Here is a 23,134-nt window from a genome sequence, read left to right as displayed (position 1 = left end):
GGCGTGATCATTTTCCTTGTCGGATTTTACACTCTTGCTTACAACAATCACAAACATATATTTACGACCATGCCCCAGCAGGATTCGAACCCGCTGCTATCGCAACAGTGGGAGGACCGTCTCATCGCCTTTACCATAGCGCCACCAAGCCGGCTCAGGATTTATTTAAATTATCCAAAATATCTACAAGTTGTTTTCTGTTCTTAAAGTTCTTTGGTCGTCATTTTAATGTTATGGTATTTAACCATGATCTACACTGTTATTTGTCTGTCATGTGTGAAATTTTACTTGTTATGTTATGAGTATTTTTTAACAGCACAGTTGTATAATTGATATACAATACATATTCTATTTGATTGTTAAAAATTCTGTTGTATTAAATAAAATGCTTAATTTTTAATTATTCAAGGTTATTTTTTCCTCAAACCAGTGCGATTAGATCTTCTTTTGTTATAATAGTTGTCTGAAAATGGATACCAAACTCAAAGAAAATCAGGTGAATGGTATTTAATAGATGATAGTTTTTGGTTGTTTCTAGTAGTTAACTAGAACCAACTTAAATTATGTGATGATGATGACGATATAATTGTAAAGGTAACGATTTTCAAGTTATTGACTAAGACAAAAAGGAATATAGACACTGTTCCATGTTCATCCTCTATATTTTATAGAAATTAATGGAGAGTGGTGCATTACGACCGTCAGAACTAAATCAAACTATCGCTGCTAGGATTTACCACCATCATCATCATTACCAAAGAGTTTGAATGATAAGTTGTTCTGAATAAGGCTATCAAAAACGAATAATGTCGTAACCAATGCAGTCATTTTCAACAAACAACCACACGTTGAAAGAGGCGTTGAAGGCTTCATCTGACAATTTCTAATTATCACTGATTAAGATGAATGCATCATAGATCGCTACATTTATTTTTGATCCCTTGGGTCTATGTTATATATTCGTCAAAAAAACCTATTCACACTATTCAGCAACCGGCTTCAAAGACATTGCTTTGAAGAAATTGAACCAAAGAGGGTTTTAAACCGAAATATAATTCAACAACTGTTTCGAAGATTAGAATAAATATTGGCCTAGAGTTCAAATGGGGTTGCTCTGAAGGGGGGTGAACTAATGTTGGAAAAATTGCGTTTTATTTTGTTAGTCTTTAGTGTTAGGCACGAAAAAACAGTTAGTTAGAAAAAATATTACTATATTTTGCAGATATTTTAATTGGTTCTGTATTTGGGATTGAACAAATCTAGGAAAAAGGTTTCTTTTTTTTTCATTCACTAGGTTGACCAGCTAGAACCAAATGGTCGTTGGCTGATGTCGTTTTGGAGGCATCTAAGAAGGTGGCTCCGGTTTTTCGACCTTTTATCAGTGCCTGGTGGATAGTTGCTGCGACGCGGGCAGCTTGATGGCATGAGTGTTTGGCACGGAAACTGAATTGTTCGTTCGGGATTACGTGACGTGCGTCTGTAAAATCGTTTAAAGCGTTTAATATCGCTTTTTCGACGAGTTTGGAGAGTGAACTAATCAGGCTGATGGGCCTGTAGTCAGATGGATTGGGCTTGGCAAAAAGGCTTCGTGGCCTTACATATATTAATTGATTTTGCATTTTTGGAAATTGGAAACGTTGGAAATTCTAGTTCTTTTTCTTTCATGGCTCTAGTATAGAGCTACTTAGTAAGTTCAGGTGAGTAAGAATAACTGTTTTTACTGTGAATTCCAGGATTCAAATGCCGTAGGCCATTTTTAAGACAGGAATTGTTCGTAACACGTTAGTCGAGGGGTCCCATTCGACGTTATAAATCGCCGGCACATTTGACATCGTTTTGGTCGACAAACGCGACGTGAATTAATAAAAGTCGATAGGATATTAAACGACTGCATCAACCAATAACGAACGAACGGTCGCTGATGCTCTCAACGAGCCATTTCCCCCTTTTTTATAGTGACGCATATGTAAATGCAGTCCATCAACGTAACAACCTTTATAAATACAAAATTTTATGAATAGTTAAAAAGCTTAAATTGGATAAATTGACCCACAATTGTCGTGAGATGCGGAATCTCCCAGTCTATTGGGTCCAATTTGTCGTGATTACGTCTTTAAATGACCACGACGACGACGTCGTCGACATCAGCGGCGGCAGCGGAGCGGGCCGTGGAAACAAAAAAGAATCGTCGCTCGGTCGGTCGGACGGGCGTGTGAGGACGGCCGAAACGACGGAAAAAATCCGCCGACAAATCGGCTTTATTTGACGTTTCCTTTTTCGGAGCAATTGTGCGATTTCGAGAGAGGCCGCGTGTGCGCGCGAGACGGAGACGGAGACAGGGAGAGGAGGGTTCGCGTTTTTACGATTCGCCAATGTTTGCGGACGGACGGCCGCGGGAGCGGGGACGACGACGACAACGGCATCGATTAAAAACGAAAATGTTATAGAGGTTTTATTGCCGTTTACATGTTATTATTCGCATTATTACCGCGCGATGTGACTGACGCTGAATTAACGGTGGTCGTAAAACACTAGTTTCAATACGGCGACAATGTAGGTGCGCGGAGATGGCGGGTCCCATCGGGATGAAGATGGATTTATTGGACTCGCGGTTTATCTGTCCGTTTCGCGTACAGATCAATCCACTCTGATGGACGCTGATTTATTACCAGTTTGAGTAATTTTAAACCACTTTATTATTCAACTAATCTTGCTTATTTTCTTATGGTTTGTTGTAGCTTTTCTCTTCCAATCCATATCCTCTCCCAAAAAATTAAAAAACCTCAACAACATAATCCACTCATTGAAATTGACAACAATACCTGGGCTAAGACTGATAAAGATAAAGCGGAAGTTTGCTCTAAACACTTAAAAACCGTATATAATCCGTACCCGTCCGAAATATACTCAAGAGAAGAAAATAATATAGTTGACTTTCTTAACACGCCGTTTCAAATGGATCTGCCACTTGAGAAATTTACTGTTAAACAAGTTAAAGAAACAATAGATAAAGAAATCAATTCTAAAAAAGCTCCTGGTTTTGACCTAATAACTGGAAGAATCTTAAAAGAGCTGTCGGGAAAGTTCATCACCATCAAGTTGGCTCCAAATAAATACATGGATTAGTTAACCAAATTAACAAAAACTTAAACGTTAAAAAATATTGCTCCGATGCATTTCTCGATATTTCTCAAGCCTTCGACAAGGTATGGCACAGCCATATCTTGTTTCTTGTGGCTGATCCTCCAACTTCATCTTAACAAAGTCGAATTGTGGTTAAAAACGTGGCGTATCAAAGCAAATGAGACAAAATCTACCCATGTAAGATTCACCCTTTGTAGAAGAACATGTCCCTCAGTAATATTAAATAATCATGAAATTCCGTACGCACACAACGTTCAATATTTGGTGATAAAACGCAAACAGCTTGGGTTTAAATTAAACCAAATGTACTGGCTAATGGGGCGTAAACCTAGTTACCATTAGGTAACAAGGTTTTGCTGTAGTCAATGTTCAGGCCCATTTGGACTTATGGTATAGAAATGTGGGGTACTACTAGCAAATCTAACATAGCTATCCTCCAGAGGTTCCAGAATAAAGTGTTGTAAGTTGCCAACGATGCCAAAATGAAGTTCTACGATTAATTAATCAATGCTTATCGCATGAAATAAGGTCACTAAATTACAGCAACGTACAGCTACTGGAGAACACGCAGGAAATCAGAAGATTGCAGCGAACCAAACTACATGAACTTGTACAGTGTATAAGTGTTTCTGTAATGATGCAAGTATAATAGAACGGTAGTAATACATTAAATTTGTAAATTAAGATTGTTCTAAGCATGTCTAATTGAAAGTGTAATTAACAAAAAAAAATATTATTTTTACTGTCACCACGAGGATTATCTCGAAATGAATCTTGATGCAAAACTATTCTGGAAGGAAAATGTAAAAAAGAAGAAAATTGAAATTAAAATATAGGAAAATGTATTGGTTAATTTTTATAATCAATCTAACTTATACATCATGTTAGACAAAAAGCTGAGCAAATCATACTCAAAAATCAAGTAACTGTACTGGTTAGTTGGAATATAATCTCAACTTAACTTAATCAAAGAGATTGTTCCATCATAGCGTCAATTTGCATCTATGGATTGTAAATTTAGGCTTGCACTAAAATATCAAACAAACTAGTAATCCAATGATGCCAAAATGAAGTTCTACGATTAATTAATCAATGCTTATCGCATGATATAAGGTCACTAAATTACAGCAACGTAAAAGCAATACAGCTACTGGAGAACACGCAGGAAATCAGAAGATTGCAGCGAACCAAACCACATGAACTTGTACAGTGTATAAGTGTTTGTGTATTGATGCAAGTATAATAGAACGGTAGTAATACATTAAATTTGTAAATTAAGATTGTTCTAAGCATGTCTAATTGAAAGTGTAATCAAAAAAATATTATTTTTACTGTCACCACGAGGATTATCTCGAAATGAATCTTGATGCAGAACTTTTCTGGAAGGAAAATGTAAAAAAGAAGAAAATTGAAATTAAAATATAGGAAAATGTATTGGTTAATAAGAAGAAAATCACAATTATCGTACTACAGGACTGATTACTTACACCGAGACCTTCAGATGCCGACTGTTACTCGGGAAATCAAGAGAATTCCAAGAAGACCCGAGGACAAACTCCATCTTCATATCAATATCGAAGTAATCCTAAAAGGAAAGCCGTCCAAAGCATCGTTTTGATATAAAGCATCGTTAAGACTATCACGTTTTACGAAATAGTTTGCAACCAAACGACAATTACTTTTTCCCTACCTAACTTTCGTCCTACACCAAAGTATATCTAAAGCATCAGAACTAATATTCACACGTATTTCTCGTTGTAGTAGGTCCACGCATGCAAAACGTACCACGAATAGACTTTTATTGGATGGTAATGTGACGTCTTATAGTTATTTAATGAGTTACACCATCTATTTGAACAATCCTAAAAAATAATTGATAATACTAATATCAATTCAAGAAAAATGCTATAGAAAATAATATAAATTGTTGATTTGTGAGATATGGGGTATATCATATCATCGATCCATATTTGCACTTGTTCAACTTTTTAAAACTGTGTACTAGCTATATCATATTACATCGAGCTGTTATCGTTAGTTATTGTCATTTTTATTTTGGACCAATAAGTTGTTGGATTTGTACGATCGATGTCTCTAGACATTGGCTGTAACAGTTTCATTCGGTTTAAGCAGCTCGTAACTTACTATACGTTGCTGATTCCACTCTATGCATAGCAACACCTTATGGACATGAATATTCCGCTTCACACTGTTGGTGTGGATTGCTCTCCTGGACTAACTGTGCCTTTTTGCTCTTGGTATTGGCGTGGTAGATTCACTCTTGATTGTCAGTCACAAAACGTCAAAAAAAACTCTCACCTGGCAAGCAATGAAACCGCGATTAGAAAATGGTCCGCGAGGTAGCCATTTTTACTCCATTTGGGTCTTTCTTACTGTATGTAAAGGGCTAGAAATAGTTGACCCATCGACTGCTAAGCCGTTCCCAAAGAACTCGGGAGTTTGAGTTGAGTTTTTTGTAAAATATGTCTTGCGATTTATTGTTTTCGAACTTTTTGGCTCATTCATACCTGCATACGTTGAATGACACAATAATACTTAATGGAATGTCAAAATCATTAAAATTAATAGTTGGGTTACGTTATGAAAGTTGATCAAAACATACGAAAAAGTGCGAAAAGTGCGTTTCCTTCAATTTCGATAGAATTTCCAACGCCGCGAGGTCTTCCTCTTCGACTCCGATCGATTCACCGACCCGCGCTTTTTTCTTGAATATCGCTAAATTACCGGCGGAAAGTAATTTATTACCCTTTCGAGAATTCCTCTCCGATCGACGCGGAGAGGTCGCCATCGGCATTTTACCGAAAAGCCATAAAACGGCAGATATAATTTGGAAAACAAAGAAACGGTTTTGACATAAATTCCACATGGCTCTTAAAAGGTGGTCGGATGCTGAATGGGCATGAATGGCCGACGGGCACGTTCTGGAAACTGTTCTGGGAAAAATCCGTCGCCGTTTTTTCTCGTCTCCCTTTTTCATGTCAGTGATTGACGGACGGACGGACGGCCCGGCGGGGGGGACCGGAGAGGGTAGGCGGCGGCGGTATCGCCGACCAATAACCGAACGTGCAGAAATAAACTTTATAAGTGCATTAGAGTGCGAGCGTGAGGATTACAAAGAGAATTTATATAGAGACGATTCTCGATAAAACTCTAAAATACAATGGACGCGTCTATAAAACGCAAATAAAACGCGGCGTTTTGTGGAAACATTTTACGATTTGAGCGTGGAGCCTTTATGGGTAAAAAGTCGGTGGTTAATGGCCGCGACGACACTCCGATGTACGAAAGACTTAAATTACCGGCTAATACCGCAAGAAGATCGTTTTATTGGGCGCTGTAACATCGGATACCTTCACGGCATCGAACCTCTTTGATTCCTTCTAATATTGTTCATTGTGTATGTGCCGATGACCCAAACTGGGGATGAAAAACGTACATGAAGAAATATATGTTGTTTTTATTGAATATCATATTAATTGTTAACCGAATATCTACACACTGTTTAGGGTTATTAAGAAGCATTCAACAATTGACAGAATAACGGAAGTAATTAACATGCCTATAGAGGTAAAAGGGTATATTCTTAGATGTAGCACAAGCCTTCGATAAGGTATGGCATGATGGCCTTATTCATAAGTTACAGAAAATGTTACCGAAACAAGGAACTGGACTATTAAAACCTTACATTGCAGCCAGAATGTTTACGAGTCAAACAAGAGGAACCCTACTCTACAATAAAAGAAGCTAAGGGAGGTGTATCATAAGGAAAGGATACCAAATGATACCAATAATTGGACCCAAACTTGGAAAATAAAAAACAACTAAACCAACTATGTGTATGTGCAGTTCACGTATTAGATCGCATAAACACTAATAACAATAAATAATACTATTTCGGTATCCCGGAATGAATATTGATGCATAACCTCACTGGAACTTTTGTTATTGTAAAAAAAATGGATGGAAAGGAATTTCGCGTGTTGATAAAATATAAATTTTTGAAGGGAAAAAATACTGTTGAAGCAAAAACTTAGCTTGATGTCGAGTTTCCGAATACTGCTCCAGGAAAATCAACCATCAAGGATTGGTATGTTAAGTTTAGACGTGGTGAAATGAGCACCGAAAACGGTGAACGCGAAAGAGGCTGTTACCGTCGAAAAAAATTTAAAAATCCACAAAATGATTTTAAATGATCGTAAATTGAAATTGAATGAAATAGCAGACACTCTAAAGATATTAACTGAACGTGTACATAATATCATTCACGAATAATTGGGTATGAGAAAGCACTGTGCAAAGAGGGTGCCGCGTAAGCTTACTTTCGACCAAAAACAACGACGGGTTGATGATTCGGACCAGTGTTTGGTATGATTAAGCTCGAGTTTTGTCTCGACATATGACAATGGATGAAACAAGGCTCCATCATTTCACTCCAAGTCCAATCGACAGTCATCCGAGTAGACTGCACACGATGAACTCGCTCCAAAGCGTGGGAAGGTTAGCGCTACTACATAGTGTTATTGGACCGTTTGAAGGACGAAATTGCCGAAAAACACCAAGACAATGCACCGTATTACAAGTCAGTGAAAACGATGGCAAAAATTCATGAATTGGGCTTCGAACTGATTCCTCATCCATTGTATTCTCCAGATCCTTCAGCGACTATTTCTTATTCTCAGATCTCAAAAGAATGCTCGCTGGGAAGAAATTTTCGTCGAATGAAAAGGTTGTCGCCGAAACTGAGACCTATTTTGAAACAAAGGACAAATCGTACTACAAAAATGGTATCGAAAAGTTGAAGGGTCGCTATAATCAGTGTATCACCCTTGAAGGGAATTATGTTGAATAAAAAAAAACTAATTTTACCAAAAAAATTGTAGTCCGGGGACTTTTCAATTGACCTGTTAATAATTATTTTCATAACAATGTGTATTTTCAATAATTGACGTTATAATAGGTAAATATGAAAAAAAACATTCTGATGCCCAACAGTGAATAGCATTTGTTTCGTTCAATAAAAACGTTAATAAACCGAACGAGACTAATACCTTTTCAGTGCATCATATTTTGAAAGAACGTACGAGCGACCGTGCCTCATTCAAACTTCAAAAGAACGCCAGATGTTTCACTGAAAGGGTCAAAATTTTAATTTGTATTACGTAAAGCCCTCTTCTCGTCGTCATCCGCGTCCCTCTCGCCACCCCCCTCACCACGAGAGCCACGCCGGTATCGAATGAAATCTTAACTCTTTTCTGTCCGTTTTTTTGTGCGTGCGTGAAAGGCCTTTATATTTGGACAAGTGTGTGCTCGGGGATCACGGACGTGGTCCGCCATTATTGTTCGGAAATCTCGATATTTCATTTGACAGCACGTCGCGGCTTTTTTCGTCCGCGCTCCTCTCTCCGAAATCTGTCGTTCTCTGCTTTCTGTCTCTCGTTCCGAACGCGAGGTTTGTTTTTTTTCTCATGATGCGGGCCCATTTTCTCGCCTGGCCATCATCAAAAGACCTCTTGTCCTCGAAAATACTAGTCGATTGTAACACTACACAATTATTTAGCAGCGGTAGTAATTACATTATTAAGATCATTCATAATAAGAGTCCTGTTGGCTCGGACTGATATGCGCAATCGTAAAAATGAGCCCAAATTATATCTGGATATTAGCGCCACGAGATATCATTACTTTTAAATGATGTTTTGTAAATAAAAATCATAAAAACGTACTTGGAACACTTTGTTACATTTTTAGAGCATCCATTTTACCAACTAGTGGCTAATCTGGACTGGATCTACTGTTTAACGTACTCTGAGTTGCGGTCCTCGGCATTAAGCACACCGAGTGGCGAGTAACCACGTTGAAGATCATATCAGAAGATATCCAGTCTGATACAGCTTGGTTATTGGCGTGACTTGGATTATTTTCTTTGTCGTATTTTCACTCTTACCTTACGGATAAATTACAAACAAACATTTATAACCATGCATCGGCAGGACTACGACTATCACAATAATAAGAGAATGCCGACTTGGTGGCGCAGTGGTAAAGGCGATGGGACGGTCCTCCTACTGTTGCGATAAGCGTGGGTTCGAATCCCACTGGGGTATGGTCGTAAATTTATGTTTATGAATGTTTAAAATTTGTGAATATATATATATATATATATATATATATATATATATATATATATATATATATATATATATATATATATTGCCTTGATAACTTCTCCCACCAAACTGGTAAATTTAATGATATTTTGAATTTTCGTCAGTATTTACAAAGTGTGTTCAATAAAAAAATATAAAACACATGTCTAACAACTCTTGCTATTTCACATTAATTGCACCAAAAAATAATATACTACCTAAGTTATATCTAATATTCATGAATGTCTTTCATTAGTGAGACAATAAATATATCCATATTCTGCAAGTTAAATTGAAGAAACTTTTTCCCCATACGCACTTTCAACTGCTGAAATCGTACCTCACAAACAGACATTTTATTGTCAAACAGGGTGACGAATACACTGACCTACACCGAATATATTCGGGTGTTCCGCAGGGCAGTGTTTTTGGCCCATTGTTATGTCTATTGTATACAGCTGACTTACCGACCTCAAGAAACACTACTGTTGGACCATATGCTGATGATACAGCGGTTTTATCATCACACGAGGATCCAATATCCGCCACAAGAAACCTCCAACTTCATCAGTCGAATTGTGGTTGAAAAAGTGGCGTATCAAAGCAAATGAGACAAAATCTATACACCATATAATCTATACACTATACACATATAAATAATACACCATTGCAAGCGTAAAAGACGATCTAAGTGAACTAATGGTTTGATATTATTTGGATAAATGAATACGGTTTTAATTAATACGGTACGAAGAAACTTTAGCAGGTGAAATGAGGGGGACCTGCGGTACAGCTCATGCGGGTCATCGCTTGTTTGGTCATTATCAAAAGGTCCTTTGTCGTTAAGAAGACGTCGATTGTAAACCACACTCTCACACTAACACACGCACAATTATTTCACAGCTGTAGTTATGATTAACATCGGGATAATGCCCCAGTCGTAAATAGTAATCATGGCCTCGAAGTTTGTTTAATAGTGAAAAAGTAGGCACTAAAACGTTACAATGTATCAGATCAGAAACGGAATTACTGCAATAATAAAACCTATCAAGAGGCGGGCGGAAAAATAGCCAGGCCGGAAATTTACGATAGGCTGAATTTTTGCCCTCGGTGTATAACGTGTAAATCTACCGTGAGAGAGAGGGAGAGAGCGCGCCAGGGCGAGCGAGAGAGAGAGGGGGAGCCTTTAAAAAATGTCCATCTCGCAACCTCGTAAAGTAAACCTGTAAAATGTGACATTTATAGGCGGCCTCTAGCGTCTCTCTTTGTGTTTTCCGTCTTCTTTTTCGCGGATGGGAAAAAAATCGATTTATTGGCCGTTTTATCGCTTATAATTCCCCGCGTTCGGTTTTGGTTAATTTGTTGCCGAGTTCAAGATCTCGTTCCGAGAACCGCGTCCACATCTTATTCAGGCGCTGCTTAGCCTTCGCATATCCCTCGTGTCATACAAATGACAACACTATTAAAACAGCCACAGTGACAACGGTATATCATCCAAAAAATATCAGCCCGATAAAGTGAAACATCATGGGATTGGTTTAAAGAAGTTAAAATGGTACTATGACAACATCACTAGTGATCATATCGTTCCCAATAAGATATATCCTTAAGTAAATCCACGAAAATCATTGAATCGCAACATTAAATCCAATTAAGATAGCATAAAGTCAAGATCACTAGTGATAACTTACAAAATGATATGACTTATGACATTATGACAACATCACTAGTTACCATAGAATAGAATATCACTAGTTACCGTTATTAATTATAAATTTGGTGATGATTAGTTGCTAACTAGTTTGATAACTAATTATGTTTATTTTGTGCTAATTGTAATAATGCAAGGCAAAAATTAAGGAAAACTAAACTTACGTTATCTTAAAATATTGTGAGTTAATTATAATGGTATCAGCAAAGTATCACTAGTGACAATATATGTAATAAAACAATCTGTTTCAGACTTATTGAGGACTTAAAACTTACTTATAAAGTAAAACATTATTATAATAGCGTCACTAGTGATAATACTATCACTAATCATTCTTAATTAGGAATGTAACCAAAAACAACAATAACATTGAAGTTAATTAATAATCAATTAAAAAATACTTAATATTGAAAAAAATAGAGGGAAACAATATTTACTATTCGAATATCACTAGTGACAGTACCATTATTGCTATTATGATAGCTTGCTCAATCATGTTGATACAAAGACTGACGATTATGAATTGTTATAATATAATATTTATAAAAATCAAAGATCTGCAGATGTTAGACCAAAAGATGTGGTAGAATCGATGGTCATCACTAGTGATAGTGGTGTAGATAATGATACCCTTTTTATAAACATCATTGTGAGAAAATCACTAGTGACAGTATCGAAGTTAGTGATGCTTAGATGATTTATTTTATCAATGTTAGAAACTGATCCTTGTATTATCAATAGTGATAATGTTAGTTTAAAATGTTTACCGAAAATGACAATAAATAATTATTATTCGAATTTGATAAAATGTCACTAATGTATTATTTAACATTATCACGTATATTATTTCTATTAATTATAGAGATTTGACATGCATAATCTATTATTTTAAACAATTCACATGTTTTATTCGAGTGTGAACGTGACGAGACCGAATCCCCTCGATTGATATTAAGGTTTATTATCGAAACATTAAACGAAAATGATAAAACCTTTTTAAGCAGTAATAAACACAAATTGATGTGTTTTTTAAAACGTTGGCCGTCGAAGAAGCAATGTATAAAAAATTTAAATAATAAATTGGGAGTCAGTTTAACTGGATTAAATCAAATATGTCACTGGCAATTTAAGTCAATTTAGACGGGTTTTCGTGACGGTAGAGCTACGCATTCTCCACACTCTTAATAGGTTCGATATTCGGGTTTATTTTTAGTGCGCGATTTTACGCTAATGTCGGCATTTTTAAATCGTCGGGATACTAGAGGAATGGTCACTTACCGTTCAGCGGCGAATCCAAGGGAGGCGGCGATGAATTGTCAGTCTTATTCAGGTGGGAAAAAGGAATACTTCCCGAAAAAATGCCCTGAAAAAAACGACATGAATTAGAACACGGTCGACGGAGCTGAGATATATTCGGTCGTTCCCACAATTAACACATTCCGAAGAAAATTACGAACAGAACAATACAAACTTCAATTATTCAGAGCAGATTCCGTAAATATTCGGTTTTTGTATCCGTCATTATTCCCTTCTCTATATTAATTATAATATCGTTAGTAGATTTATGCAAAAAAAATTAATTTAGTTCTCGCTCGTGAAACTTGTGAGAAACCCTAATTTATTTATTTTTAATTGAAGCCAGTCGTCTCGCATAGTTAAACACCTACCGCTCGTCGGCTCTCCTCGTCCCCCTTACTCCTGAGTACCTCTTCTGAGTAGGAATCCGCGCTACCGTTGATCACGCCCCCGATATCGCGCTCCTCCCTCTTCATATTCAGGTTCAGGGGAAAGTTCTGCCCCGTCTTCGAGCTCTGGCCAATCATCGTGGCGGGGGCGTGACCTAAACTGGACTGGGGGGCGTGCCCGTGAGGTAGTTTCGATGCCATTGGCGGTAACTGACTAGAAAGGGCGGGGAGGTTGAAGGACGCGCCCCGTGACGTTTCCGGGGCGTTCTTCGGCGAGAGGGGCGTGGAGGGTGGCGTGGGCGGCTCGCTGATGGTTGGGTGAGGCTTGGGGGTGGATGTCAGCGAGAGATTCTCGAAGATTTTCCCTGAAACAAAAGAAACGGCGTCGGTGAGCAAATCGTGCTAACTAGGGCGTGATAGGAAATGATATAAATTTCGTACGTTGGGAACTGGTCAATTTCTCTTATAGTGGTCGTGTTAAAATAGGTGTGGCTCTATCTTTCTCTCTCTGTTTGTGTGTTAAAAATCGAGCAGTAAACTGAGTCAGACAAGACAATAATATAAACGAGTTGTAAGAGTTATTTCCAGTTCTACACGGCTACCTTAAAGACATTTGTTAGATGAAATTTAGGAGTTTTCGCGTCGCTCTCGATCCCGTTCGGGGCCCGGCGGCCGTCACGGTCCGCGCTGGGCGCATGACGAAACGATCCTATTGTAATAAATTAACGACATCTGGTTTTTTCCCGGGCTCAACGTTTCCGATAATGAAACTCTATTTTTTTCTGCCGTTCCTTCAATAATCATAAACGCGAAAAAATGTTTTTTGACGCAAAACAAACATGTGGTTTCCAGAAACATACCACTGGCATATCGGGTTTCTTGCGCGATTCACATTTTATTAAACGTTCGCGGACGCGACTGTTGGATTTTAACGTTTTAAAATAATTTTCGATAAAATCCTATTAATAACGTACTGAATATTATGTAAATATCATAAAAAATCTCAATTTTTATAATAAAGTATATTAGCTTTAATTAATATTATTCACTAGTTATAATAATGACATTAATAAAAATCATACTCATCTTTAGCGATCCTAATGATATTAATCATATATAATATTAATTTTAATCAATACTAATCACTATCGATATCGATGATATGTAATGTTTTAACACATGCTACTCACTAGTGATATTATTGATAATAATTATACATAATATCAATTTTAAATATGACCAATCACTGGTGATACGAGTGGTAATTTACTGGCATTAATCGTGTGTAATATTAATTTCAATTAAAGCTATTCACTAGTGACACATACATGATAGTACTAGTAGAGCAGTGTAAATTAATATTTATCACACTTAATATAGTCATGTAAAACGTCAATCATCAATACAATAATAAAGCTATCTGTATAATTCAGTCACTAGTGATGGTATTCTACCGTCATCAGCGAAATATAATGTTTAAATTAACTTAAACATACTGCATCAATACCAGTCGCTATTGACATCGATGATGTGAAATATTTTAATTTAAATTTATGCTACCCACTAGTGATACTAATGACATTAATGATACATAATATAAATTTTAATTATTACTAATCACTGGTGATACCGGTGGTAACTTAGAGGCATTAAGAATAGTGTTAATATTAATTTTAATTAAGGCTATTCACTAGTGACACAATAATGATAGTATTAGTAGAGCAACGTGAATGAATATTAGTAGAGCAACGTGAATGAATATTTATCACGCATAATATAATCAGTCACTAGTGAAGGTATTCTGCCGACAACGAAATATATTTTTTAAATCAAATATGGCATTGATCATGTAAAACGTCAATTATCAATACACTAATAATGGTATCTGTATCATTAAGTCACTAGTGATGATATTTTATGCTTTGACAATTTTATTTTGTGAAACCCAAATCTACAAGTGAAGATACTTGGGGTCGTTTGAAATATCGTCGTAGCATATCAAATTATGTTGGCCATATTAACTGATACATAACATAGTGATATTGCTATCAAAATTCATATAGTAGCTCTAGTGATTATTTCAATACGTGCTAATTATTATCGATTAAAAGTTAAAATTAATAATTGGGATATCTGAATGATAGAGTAACGTCTTCGGCGACGAAAAGTTAAATAACATTTTGTCATCACTAGTGATATTATGATTAAAACCCATATAGTATCACTAGTGATAATGCTAATCCGTGCCATTTTTATCAATTAATCAAGTGCGAATCAATAAATGGGATATATTAAATATTGAATAACATCATCAGTAAATAAGATCACTAGTGATGTTGTCATCAAAATAAATATAGCACTACTAGATATATAACAATTTGTGCCAATTTGTTATCAAATATGAGAAATATTCTCATCTATATCTACATACTCTAGAATAAATAACTGAACACAATATTGTTGACTGTACCTTGAATCAATAGATAATTAAGAGTGAAATGTTTCTAAATTACGTAAGTTATGGTGTCAGTGTTCAAAATAGAGAATTGTGTGATTAGAACAAACACAGCAGTAAGTGTAAATAGAGATGTTTCAACAATGATTCAAAATAAAAATTTTAAATTGGAATTGGTACAAGTGAAACGAATTTAATTTTAATGGTATTTAAACGATTATCACCGCTAAGTCAATTATGTCGAAAATTGCCCAAAACTACCATAATAAGGCCTCACAATTCCATGGATTTTACATTGACAGTTACGTACTTTCTGATCCTACATCTATTAGAGTACTATATAAGAGATATCTATGTATACTTGATGATGCCTAGTAGCCTGAAAAGATCTAATTAAAATCTTATCACCGTCTAACTGACATCAATAATATTCCTCGACGATAGCATCAGCATCATCTACCAACTCTATTAGCAGCCGTTGACCAAAAAGAGCAGTAAGGGAAAAAAACCGAGACGACTAATCACCGAAAGATTTTTAATATATGTACAACAAACTATTCCTTGATTGACTTTCTATTGTTCGACGGTCCGGCTCCCACATGAAGTGCGAAGGTAAAAAAGAAACTAATTCGGAAAAAAATCAGTCTCCGCGACACAATGTAGGTCACTGTAATGTTACGGTAGTTTTTTTTTTCGTACAAAAGATATTAAATCACCTCCAGCTTCGAACGCGGACATTTATTCGAAAAGAAATTAAATTTTTAACCGACTTCGGCCGAATAAGCCTCACCCATCGCTCATTGTTAATATCGCTCGAGAAATTATTAATAACATCCTGTACTTTTGCAATATTTCAACCGATTTTTTTTCCTATTAGAGTAGTTAGGTTTTTTCTATCTCTCCGTCCCTCTCTCTCTCTCTCTCGCTTCTTGCTCCAATGCAACAATCTATATTTTGAAAACCAGTTCTGATGTCATGTTTGGGTCTTGTTGACGTGGTCGAATTATTGACACAAATTTGCTGGACAAAGAGGAATGGTTTTTTTTAAATGTACCACCCACTTGGTCGCTACTTAATCACTTAGAATTGCGATGCATACTGTGATTTTTCGAGATTTTCCCTCTCTATCTATATGTCCACCCTATTAATAAATTAATTATCATTATGAGGGTTGTCTTTTATATTTTGGGACTCTAATTAAGCTAGCGTTGACATCCGTTTACCGACGATGTTGGCCATTTTTAACAATAAGCGTAATATATCCCCCTTGTGAGAATGAATAAAATCGTTTTATTCAAATATCCTCCACAGTAAGTTGTGAGGGGAATGTTTTTGATACTTAGAGAAGCAATAGTTTCGAATGTGTGGAAAAAGCGATTCAAAAACTAGTAAAAGCGAATAGAATCTAAAGAGTTTTAGAAAACAAAAGTTGCGATCGGAAGTTTTCCAAAGGTGATCGGTTTTGTTTGCAGCTAAAACAAGCGATACTTTTAAGGCATTTAAAGTATCTTTGGTCGATGAAGGTCTGTTGGTATCTTTCTCCCATCACAAACATCACCATTTTCCAAATATTCCAAGCTTAAATATATAATACATTCCTGAAGTACATCTCAGTTTTATCCTGTTAAATAAATATATATATTAAAAACATTTTTTTTATTTAATAATCACATGGCACACATTAATACTAAAATCCAGATCTAAGATTTTAGAACCAAACTTGATAGGGTTGATGTGAAATCTCGGACTAGTTTTTTTAAGCTAACATCATAATAATACGTGTGATATAATAGAATATTGTCACAATATTATAATCCTTTATTATTACTCTTATTGGCTATCTGAATAATTTACATAGCATTTTAATAGATATTAACCTCAATACATATATACACTGTATTTATACCTAAACCTTTTTTATTAACCTATATGAAATAATATTTTGAAGCTCTTGAACTAAATAAATGAGTGTGATTTTGACTGTTCCGATACTCCATATATTTCTAACATTTTTTGATCAACATTTCATATCAATTTCTATAGGAAAATAAATACAGTCTATTCAAAATTATTTTGTACACACGTAAACTAAGTTTGTGACGTCAAAACGTCACAATGTTGCCGCATCAAATCTGATTTTCAGTTCAGAAGGGCTTTGATATACAACAAAATTCCAATCTAAATAAAATAAATGAACAAAAATGTTATCAAATATAATTTATTTTAACATTATAGTACATCTAAAAACTACAGTTAATTATGCAGCTACAGTAGCTTATAGGTTAGAGTTATAACCTTTTATCACTATTGCTTTCAAGAATTTTGCATACGTCTGACGACCAGACGATTTTGACAGGCTCATTAGTTTACGTGTTCGAATTAATCAGATAGCATTGTGCCTGTTTTTAACTAGAATGAAATGAGAAAGAAAATCTTGTCTGATTCCGAAATGAATTTACAAATTGCAGATAGCAATACATTAAACATCTTGATGACGTATGTACAAAAACAATTTGAATAGACTATAAGTACTGTATTTTATAAATTAATAAAAATGGATCTACTACCTACTACTTGTGATATAACAGAATATTGTCACAATATTATAATCGTTTATTATTACTCTTATTGGCTATCTGAAGAATTTACATAGCATTTTAATAGATGTTACCCTCAATACATATATACACTGTATTTATATCTAAACCTTTTTTTATTAACCTATATGAAATAATATTTTGAAGCTTTTGAACTAAATAAATTAGTGAGATTTTGACTGTTCCGATACTCCATATATTTCGAACATTTTTTGATCAACATTTCATATCAAATTCTATAGGAAAATAAATATAGTCTATTCAAAGTTATTTTGTACATACGTAAACTAAGTTTGTGATGTCAAAACGTCACAATGTTGCCGCATCAAATCTGAATTTCAGTTCAGTTGGGCTTTGATATACAACAAAATTCCAATCTAAATAAAATAAATGAACAAAAATGTTATCAAATATAATTTATTTTAACATTATAGTACATCTAAAAACTACAGTTAATTATACAGCCGCGGTAGTTTATAGGTTAGAGTTATAACGTTTTATCATTATGTTTTCAAGAATTTTGCATACGTCTGACAACCAGACGACTTTGACGGGCTCATTAGTTTACGTTTTCGAACTAATCAGATAGCATTGTATCTGTTTTTAACTAGAATAAAAATGAGAAGGAAAATCTTGTCTGATTCCGAAATGAATTTACAAATTGCAGATGGCAATACATTAAACATCTTGATGACGCATGTACAAAAACAATTTGAATAGACTATAAGTACTGTATTTTATAAATTAATAAAAATGGATCCACTACCTACTACTTGTGATATAACAGAATATTGTCACAATATTATAATCGTTTATTATTACTCTTATTGGCTATCTGAAGAATTTACATAGCATTTTAATAGATGTTAACCTCAATACATATATACACTGTATTTATATCTAAACCTTTTTTATTAACCTATATGAAATAATATTTTGAAGCTTTTGAACTAAATAAATTAGTGTGATTTTGACTGTTCCGATACTCCATATATTTCGAACATTTTTTGATCAACATTTCATATCAATTTCTATAGGAAAATAAATATAGTCTATTCAAAGTTATTTTGTACACACGTAAACTAAGTTTGTGACGTCAAAACGTCACAATGTTGCCGCATCAAATCTGAGTTTCAGTTCAGTTGGGCTTTCATATACAACAAAATTCCAATCTAAATAAAATAAATGAACAAAAATGTTATCAAATATAATTTATTTTAACATTATAGTACATCTAAAAACTACAGTTAATTATACGGCCACAGTAGTTTATAGGTTAGAGTTATAACCTTTTATCACTATTGCTTTCAAGAATTTTGCATACGTCTGACAACCAGACGACTTTGACAGGCTCATTAGTAGTTTACGTGTTTGAACTAATCAGATAGCATTGTGTCTTTTTTTAACTAGAATAAAATGAGAAGGAAAATCTTGTCTGATTCCGAAATGAATTTACAAATTGCAGATGGCAGTACATTAAACATCTTGATGACGTATGTACAAAAACAATTTGAATAGACTATAAGTACTGTATTTTATAAATTAATAAAAATGGATCTACTACCTACTACTTGTGGTAGCAGTTGGGCTTTGATATACAACAAAATTCTAATCTATATAAAATAAATGAACAAAAATGTTATCAAGTATAATTTATTTTAACATTATAGTACATCTAAAAACTACAGTTAATTATACAGCCACAGTAGTTTATAGGTTAGAGTAATAACCTCTATCACTATTGCTTTCAAGAATTTTGCATACGTCTGACAACCAGACGACTTTGACAGGCTCATTAGTTTACGTGTTCGAACTAATCAGACAGCATTGTGTCTCTTTTTAACTAGAATAAAATGAGAAGGAAAATCTTGTCTGATTCCGAAACGAATTTACAAATTGCGACAGGCAATACATTAAACATCTTGATGACGTATGTACAAAAACAATTTAGACTATAAGTACTGCATTTTATAAATTAATAAAAATGGATCTAATGCCTACCGCGATTAGTTCATTGCAGTTTTTCGATGTTTCTCGCCAGAACGTTGGGCGCAGAAAGCGTCAAATAGTTCTGAGTGCAACGCCGAACATTATTCGTACTTTTTTTTCACGCTACATTGTTTCCCAGCTATTAGAAATTTACGATTTATTTACACAAAGGCCAACACGCTCGGTTATGGGTATTTCTCGATTTTTTTTCCTACGTTCAATTCAACTCGAACCAGAGACGCCGGAGCAAGAGGGAGGGCGAGCGTGCGAGAGAGACGGAATAGTCGAAATATGTTAATAATCAAAATAAAACCAGCACCGAAAGTAAACACGAGGATTTCAATCTGTTATGCGTCTGTGTGGCACTCGAACGGGTGAGATTTTTTAATAAAACACTTCACTGGACCACTTCAGATCAAATTCTCTCGGTTTATGTATGTTTCGGTTGCTGTCGAACGAAACGGTCTGGATATTTAACATATAATGTCGTGTTTTCGTCTTTAATGGTAATCCTAAGTGATTGAGGATACGAATTTGAAAACTGGGAACTGTTATCTACATTTGGTGCTGGTGACTGAACCAGAGTTGGTTGGTAAAGTTAGTGGGGGTTTTTGACATCAATATTAGTCAAACAAATGCTGCTATGAATATTGCTATACGAATAAAACGGGAGTTGCCAGAAATTACAACTGATCATCAGGTACATTTGTAACAAATTTCATGTTGAAGGCTCGTTGAGAGGCTGAGTTGAGAGCAGAGTTTCACTTCTTATGAAGATATCAAAAAAGGACCGATTCGTAGATAAGCTCAAAAGATACATCGTTCTTCCGAGACTGAATCCGTAAATTGCCTCAAAGATGAGGAAAAGTAGGAGCCATCGATGGACAATAGATACTCTGAATAAAATACATTATACCGATTATTTACAATAAAGCTTCAAAATTAAAAAGCTCATTTATAGGACCAGTTCAAGTGCTTGAAATTATTTATATAATGATAGAACTTTCAATAAGGTATAACCTTTGGTTAACATTTGATGGTACCTATCTTTTTCGATATTTCTATTGCGTAGTGCAAGAAACATTGATAAATTTATTATGATGGAAAGAATGACGCTAAAATACCTGTTTTGTTAGTCAGAGTTATAAAGAATTTCTGAAATTGTATTTTTCTGTTTGATTAAATAAACAAGCACACTTAACAAATTAGGACTGAAAATAATCGTCAATAAGTTCAGTATATGCTTGAAAATATACTCTATGGTGTGGTTGAGATGATAAAAATATTATTGGTTATAGAGTGATTAATATGGTTACACAAAGGTATGTCAAAATATGTCGTTTTATTTCAATTCAGACTTCTACAACAGTATTTCCCATTCAAAAGACACTGGGCACATAGGAAATGTCATCAACGTCAAAAATCATTATCTCCCTCTTCAGACACTTATTATGCCAATTCAGCTTTCAGGCTCTGAAATCTTAACGGTGCTATAATCTGACATCAGTATGAGTTCACTGACTAACCATCTTAAAAACGAAGCAACTAATTATTTAATATTTCTGTACGTGATAGAAGTTTGAGAAATGTGTATCTTTAAAATCTTTAAACAAACCAAAGAGCCTTATACATAGTTTTTAAAGTCACTGGAGATGATTTTTTTGACTGTCAGATGTAGGTAGAGCATGTGGACCATATTCACGTTATACTTCGTGGTCGAAAGACACGAAAGGACGAAAGGTCATGACAAAAGCCTTCCATCCTGGTTTGTATAGTAATGCACGACGTACGCAAGACAATATTTTAACGAAATTCCTCTCTCAGTAAACCCGCAACGACCATCAGCATCGGAACCAAAAAAAAAGCACACGCATACACACACACACATACGAATAAGACGCAGGCAGACCGAAAGAAAAAGAACGAAACCCAATTCCCTTAAATCCATTTATCATTTCATGTATATTCAGAAACAAATGAAGCCCAGGCCCGCTTGATTAATATTTTATTTTCTATATATTCGGTTCGGAGCTGGCGCGAGCGAGACGGCACCACGCGGCCCGCCCCGGGATGGAGAAGGAGGAGGCGAGACGAGATACCGACACATACGGTCTGGTTAGCTTGTTTAGGAGCAGAGAGCAACGTCTAGTAGCCTCTGGTAACGAAAATATAATGAAAACAAAAGAAGAAAAATCGAGATGGAGAGACAAAAGACTCGTAATTTGGAATAAGGATCGCGTCGGCGAGGGAGACGGAGAAAGGGCGAGGGAGAGAGAGATAGAGAGCGAGGCATCGTCGGGGTAAGAGAGAGAAAGACGGTCGCGAGATGGAATCGTTTAAAAAAGGGGATACGTAAAAATGATTAATTGTTTTAGGAAGAAAAAAAAACGAGCAAAGGGTTGCTGATGCTGGGAACGGATGGTATTAATATAAAACGAATGCCACGGGGAAAAAATGAGCTCGACATGCATATGTTTCGAGGAAAAAAAGTGTAACGATCATTGTTTGGTGGATATCGTATGCTGACTGATTTACCTCTCGTTATGATTGTTCTTTAATAATGTTGGTACCATGATGTCTTTCACGCCTTAACAGGCAATAACAGGTCAATTGAAAAGTCCCCGGCCTACCATAGTAAAACACATTTTTTTGGCAAAATTAGTTTTTTTTATTCATAACATAATTCCCTTCATACATTGATTATAGCGACCCTCCAGCTTTTCGCTACCATTTTTGTAGTACGATTTGTCCTTTGATTCAAAATAGGCATCAGTTTCGGCGATCATCTCTTCATTCGACGAAAATTTCTTCCCAGCGAGCATTCTTTTGAGATCTGATAACAGGAAATAGTCGTTGGGCGGCCAGATCTGGAGAATGCGATGGATAAGGAAGCAATTCGAAGCCCAATTCATGGATTTTTGCCATCGTTTTCACTGACTTGTAACACGGTGCATTGTCTTGGTGAAGGAGTACTTTCTTTTTCTTCAAATGCGGTCGTTTTTTGGCAGTTTCCTCCTTCAAACGGTCCAATAATGCTATGTAATTTTTCTGTCCTTTTTCAAGGTACTCAATGAAAATTATTCCATGTGCATCCCAAAATACAGACGCCATAACCTTGCCAGTTATACAATTACCACAAGTAAATCCAAAATATGATTAGTAGAGAAGCTTTTAGAAGACACAGTCAAAGTCGTCCTGAACAACATAGAAAATTTGTTGGCTATCTAAATGATACAACTGTTAGTATAAGCAATCAGATGCCCCGTATTTGGTGTCGTGATATAAAATGAATGGATGGATATTTAGAAATTTGATTTAGTGGTGATTAATGTCTTATAATCAATATATCTCTTTATCCAACAGAATCTGCTCTCTCATATCACATT

The 23,134-nt window shown here is 35.4% G+C and overlaps 1 protein-coding gene across 7 annotated transcripts in view; it reads right to left on the bottom strand.

Annotated features, from left to right (window-relative positions):
* Positions 1 to 23,134, bottom strand: part of LOC143193852 (zinc finger protein castor homolog 1) — a 120,424-nt gene that overhangs the window by 26,809 nt on the left and 70,481 nt on the right. For 6 of the 7 annotated variants that reach the window (XM_076400260.1, XM_076400262.1, XM_076400261.1 and 3 more), the window contains 2 exons: positions 12,690 to 13,072; positions 12,301 to 12,385 (listed from right to left, as the gene is read on the bottom strand). In XM_076400260.1, coding sequence (XP_076256375.1) covers positions 12,301 to 12,385; positions 12,690 to 13,072 — 468 coding nt within the window. The remainder of the gene's footprint in view (positions 1 to 12,300; positions 12,386 to 12,689; positions 13,073 to 23,134) is intronic. The other variant, XM_076400265.1, reaches the window with a different exon arrangement.

This window comes from Rhynchophorus ferrugineus, unplaced genomic scaffold (assembly GCF_030347505.1).
Source record: "Rhynchophorus ferrugineus isolate W39M unplaced genomic scaffold, kcgeb_rfMv2 rfM3, whole genome shotgun sequence".
Lineage (NCBI taxonomy): Eukaryota > Metazoa > Arthropoda > Insecta > Coleoptera > Curculionidae > Rhynchophorus > Rhynchophorus ferrugineus.
This window is presented reverse-complemented; position numbering and strand designations above follow the sequence as displayed.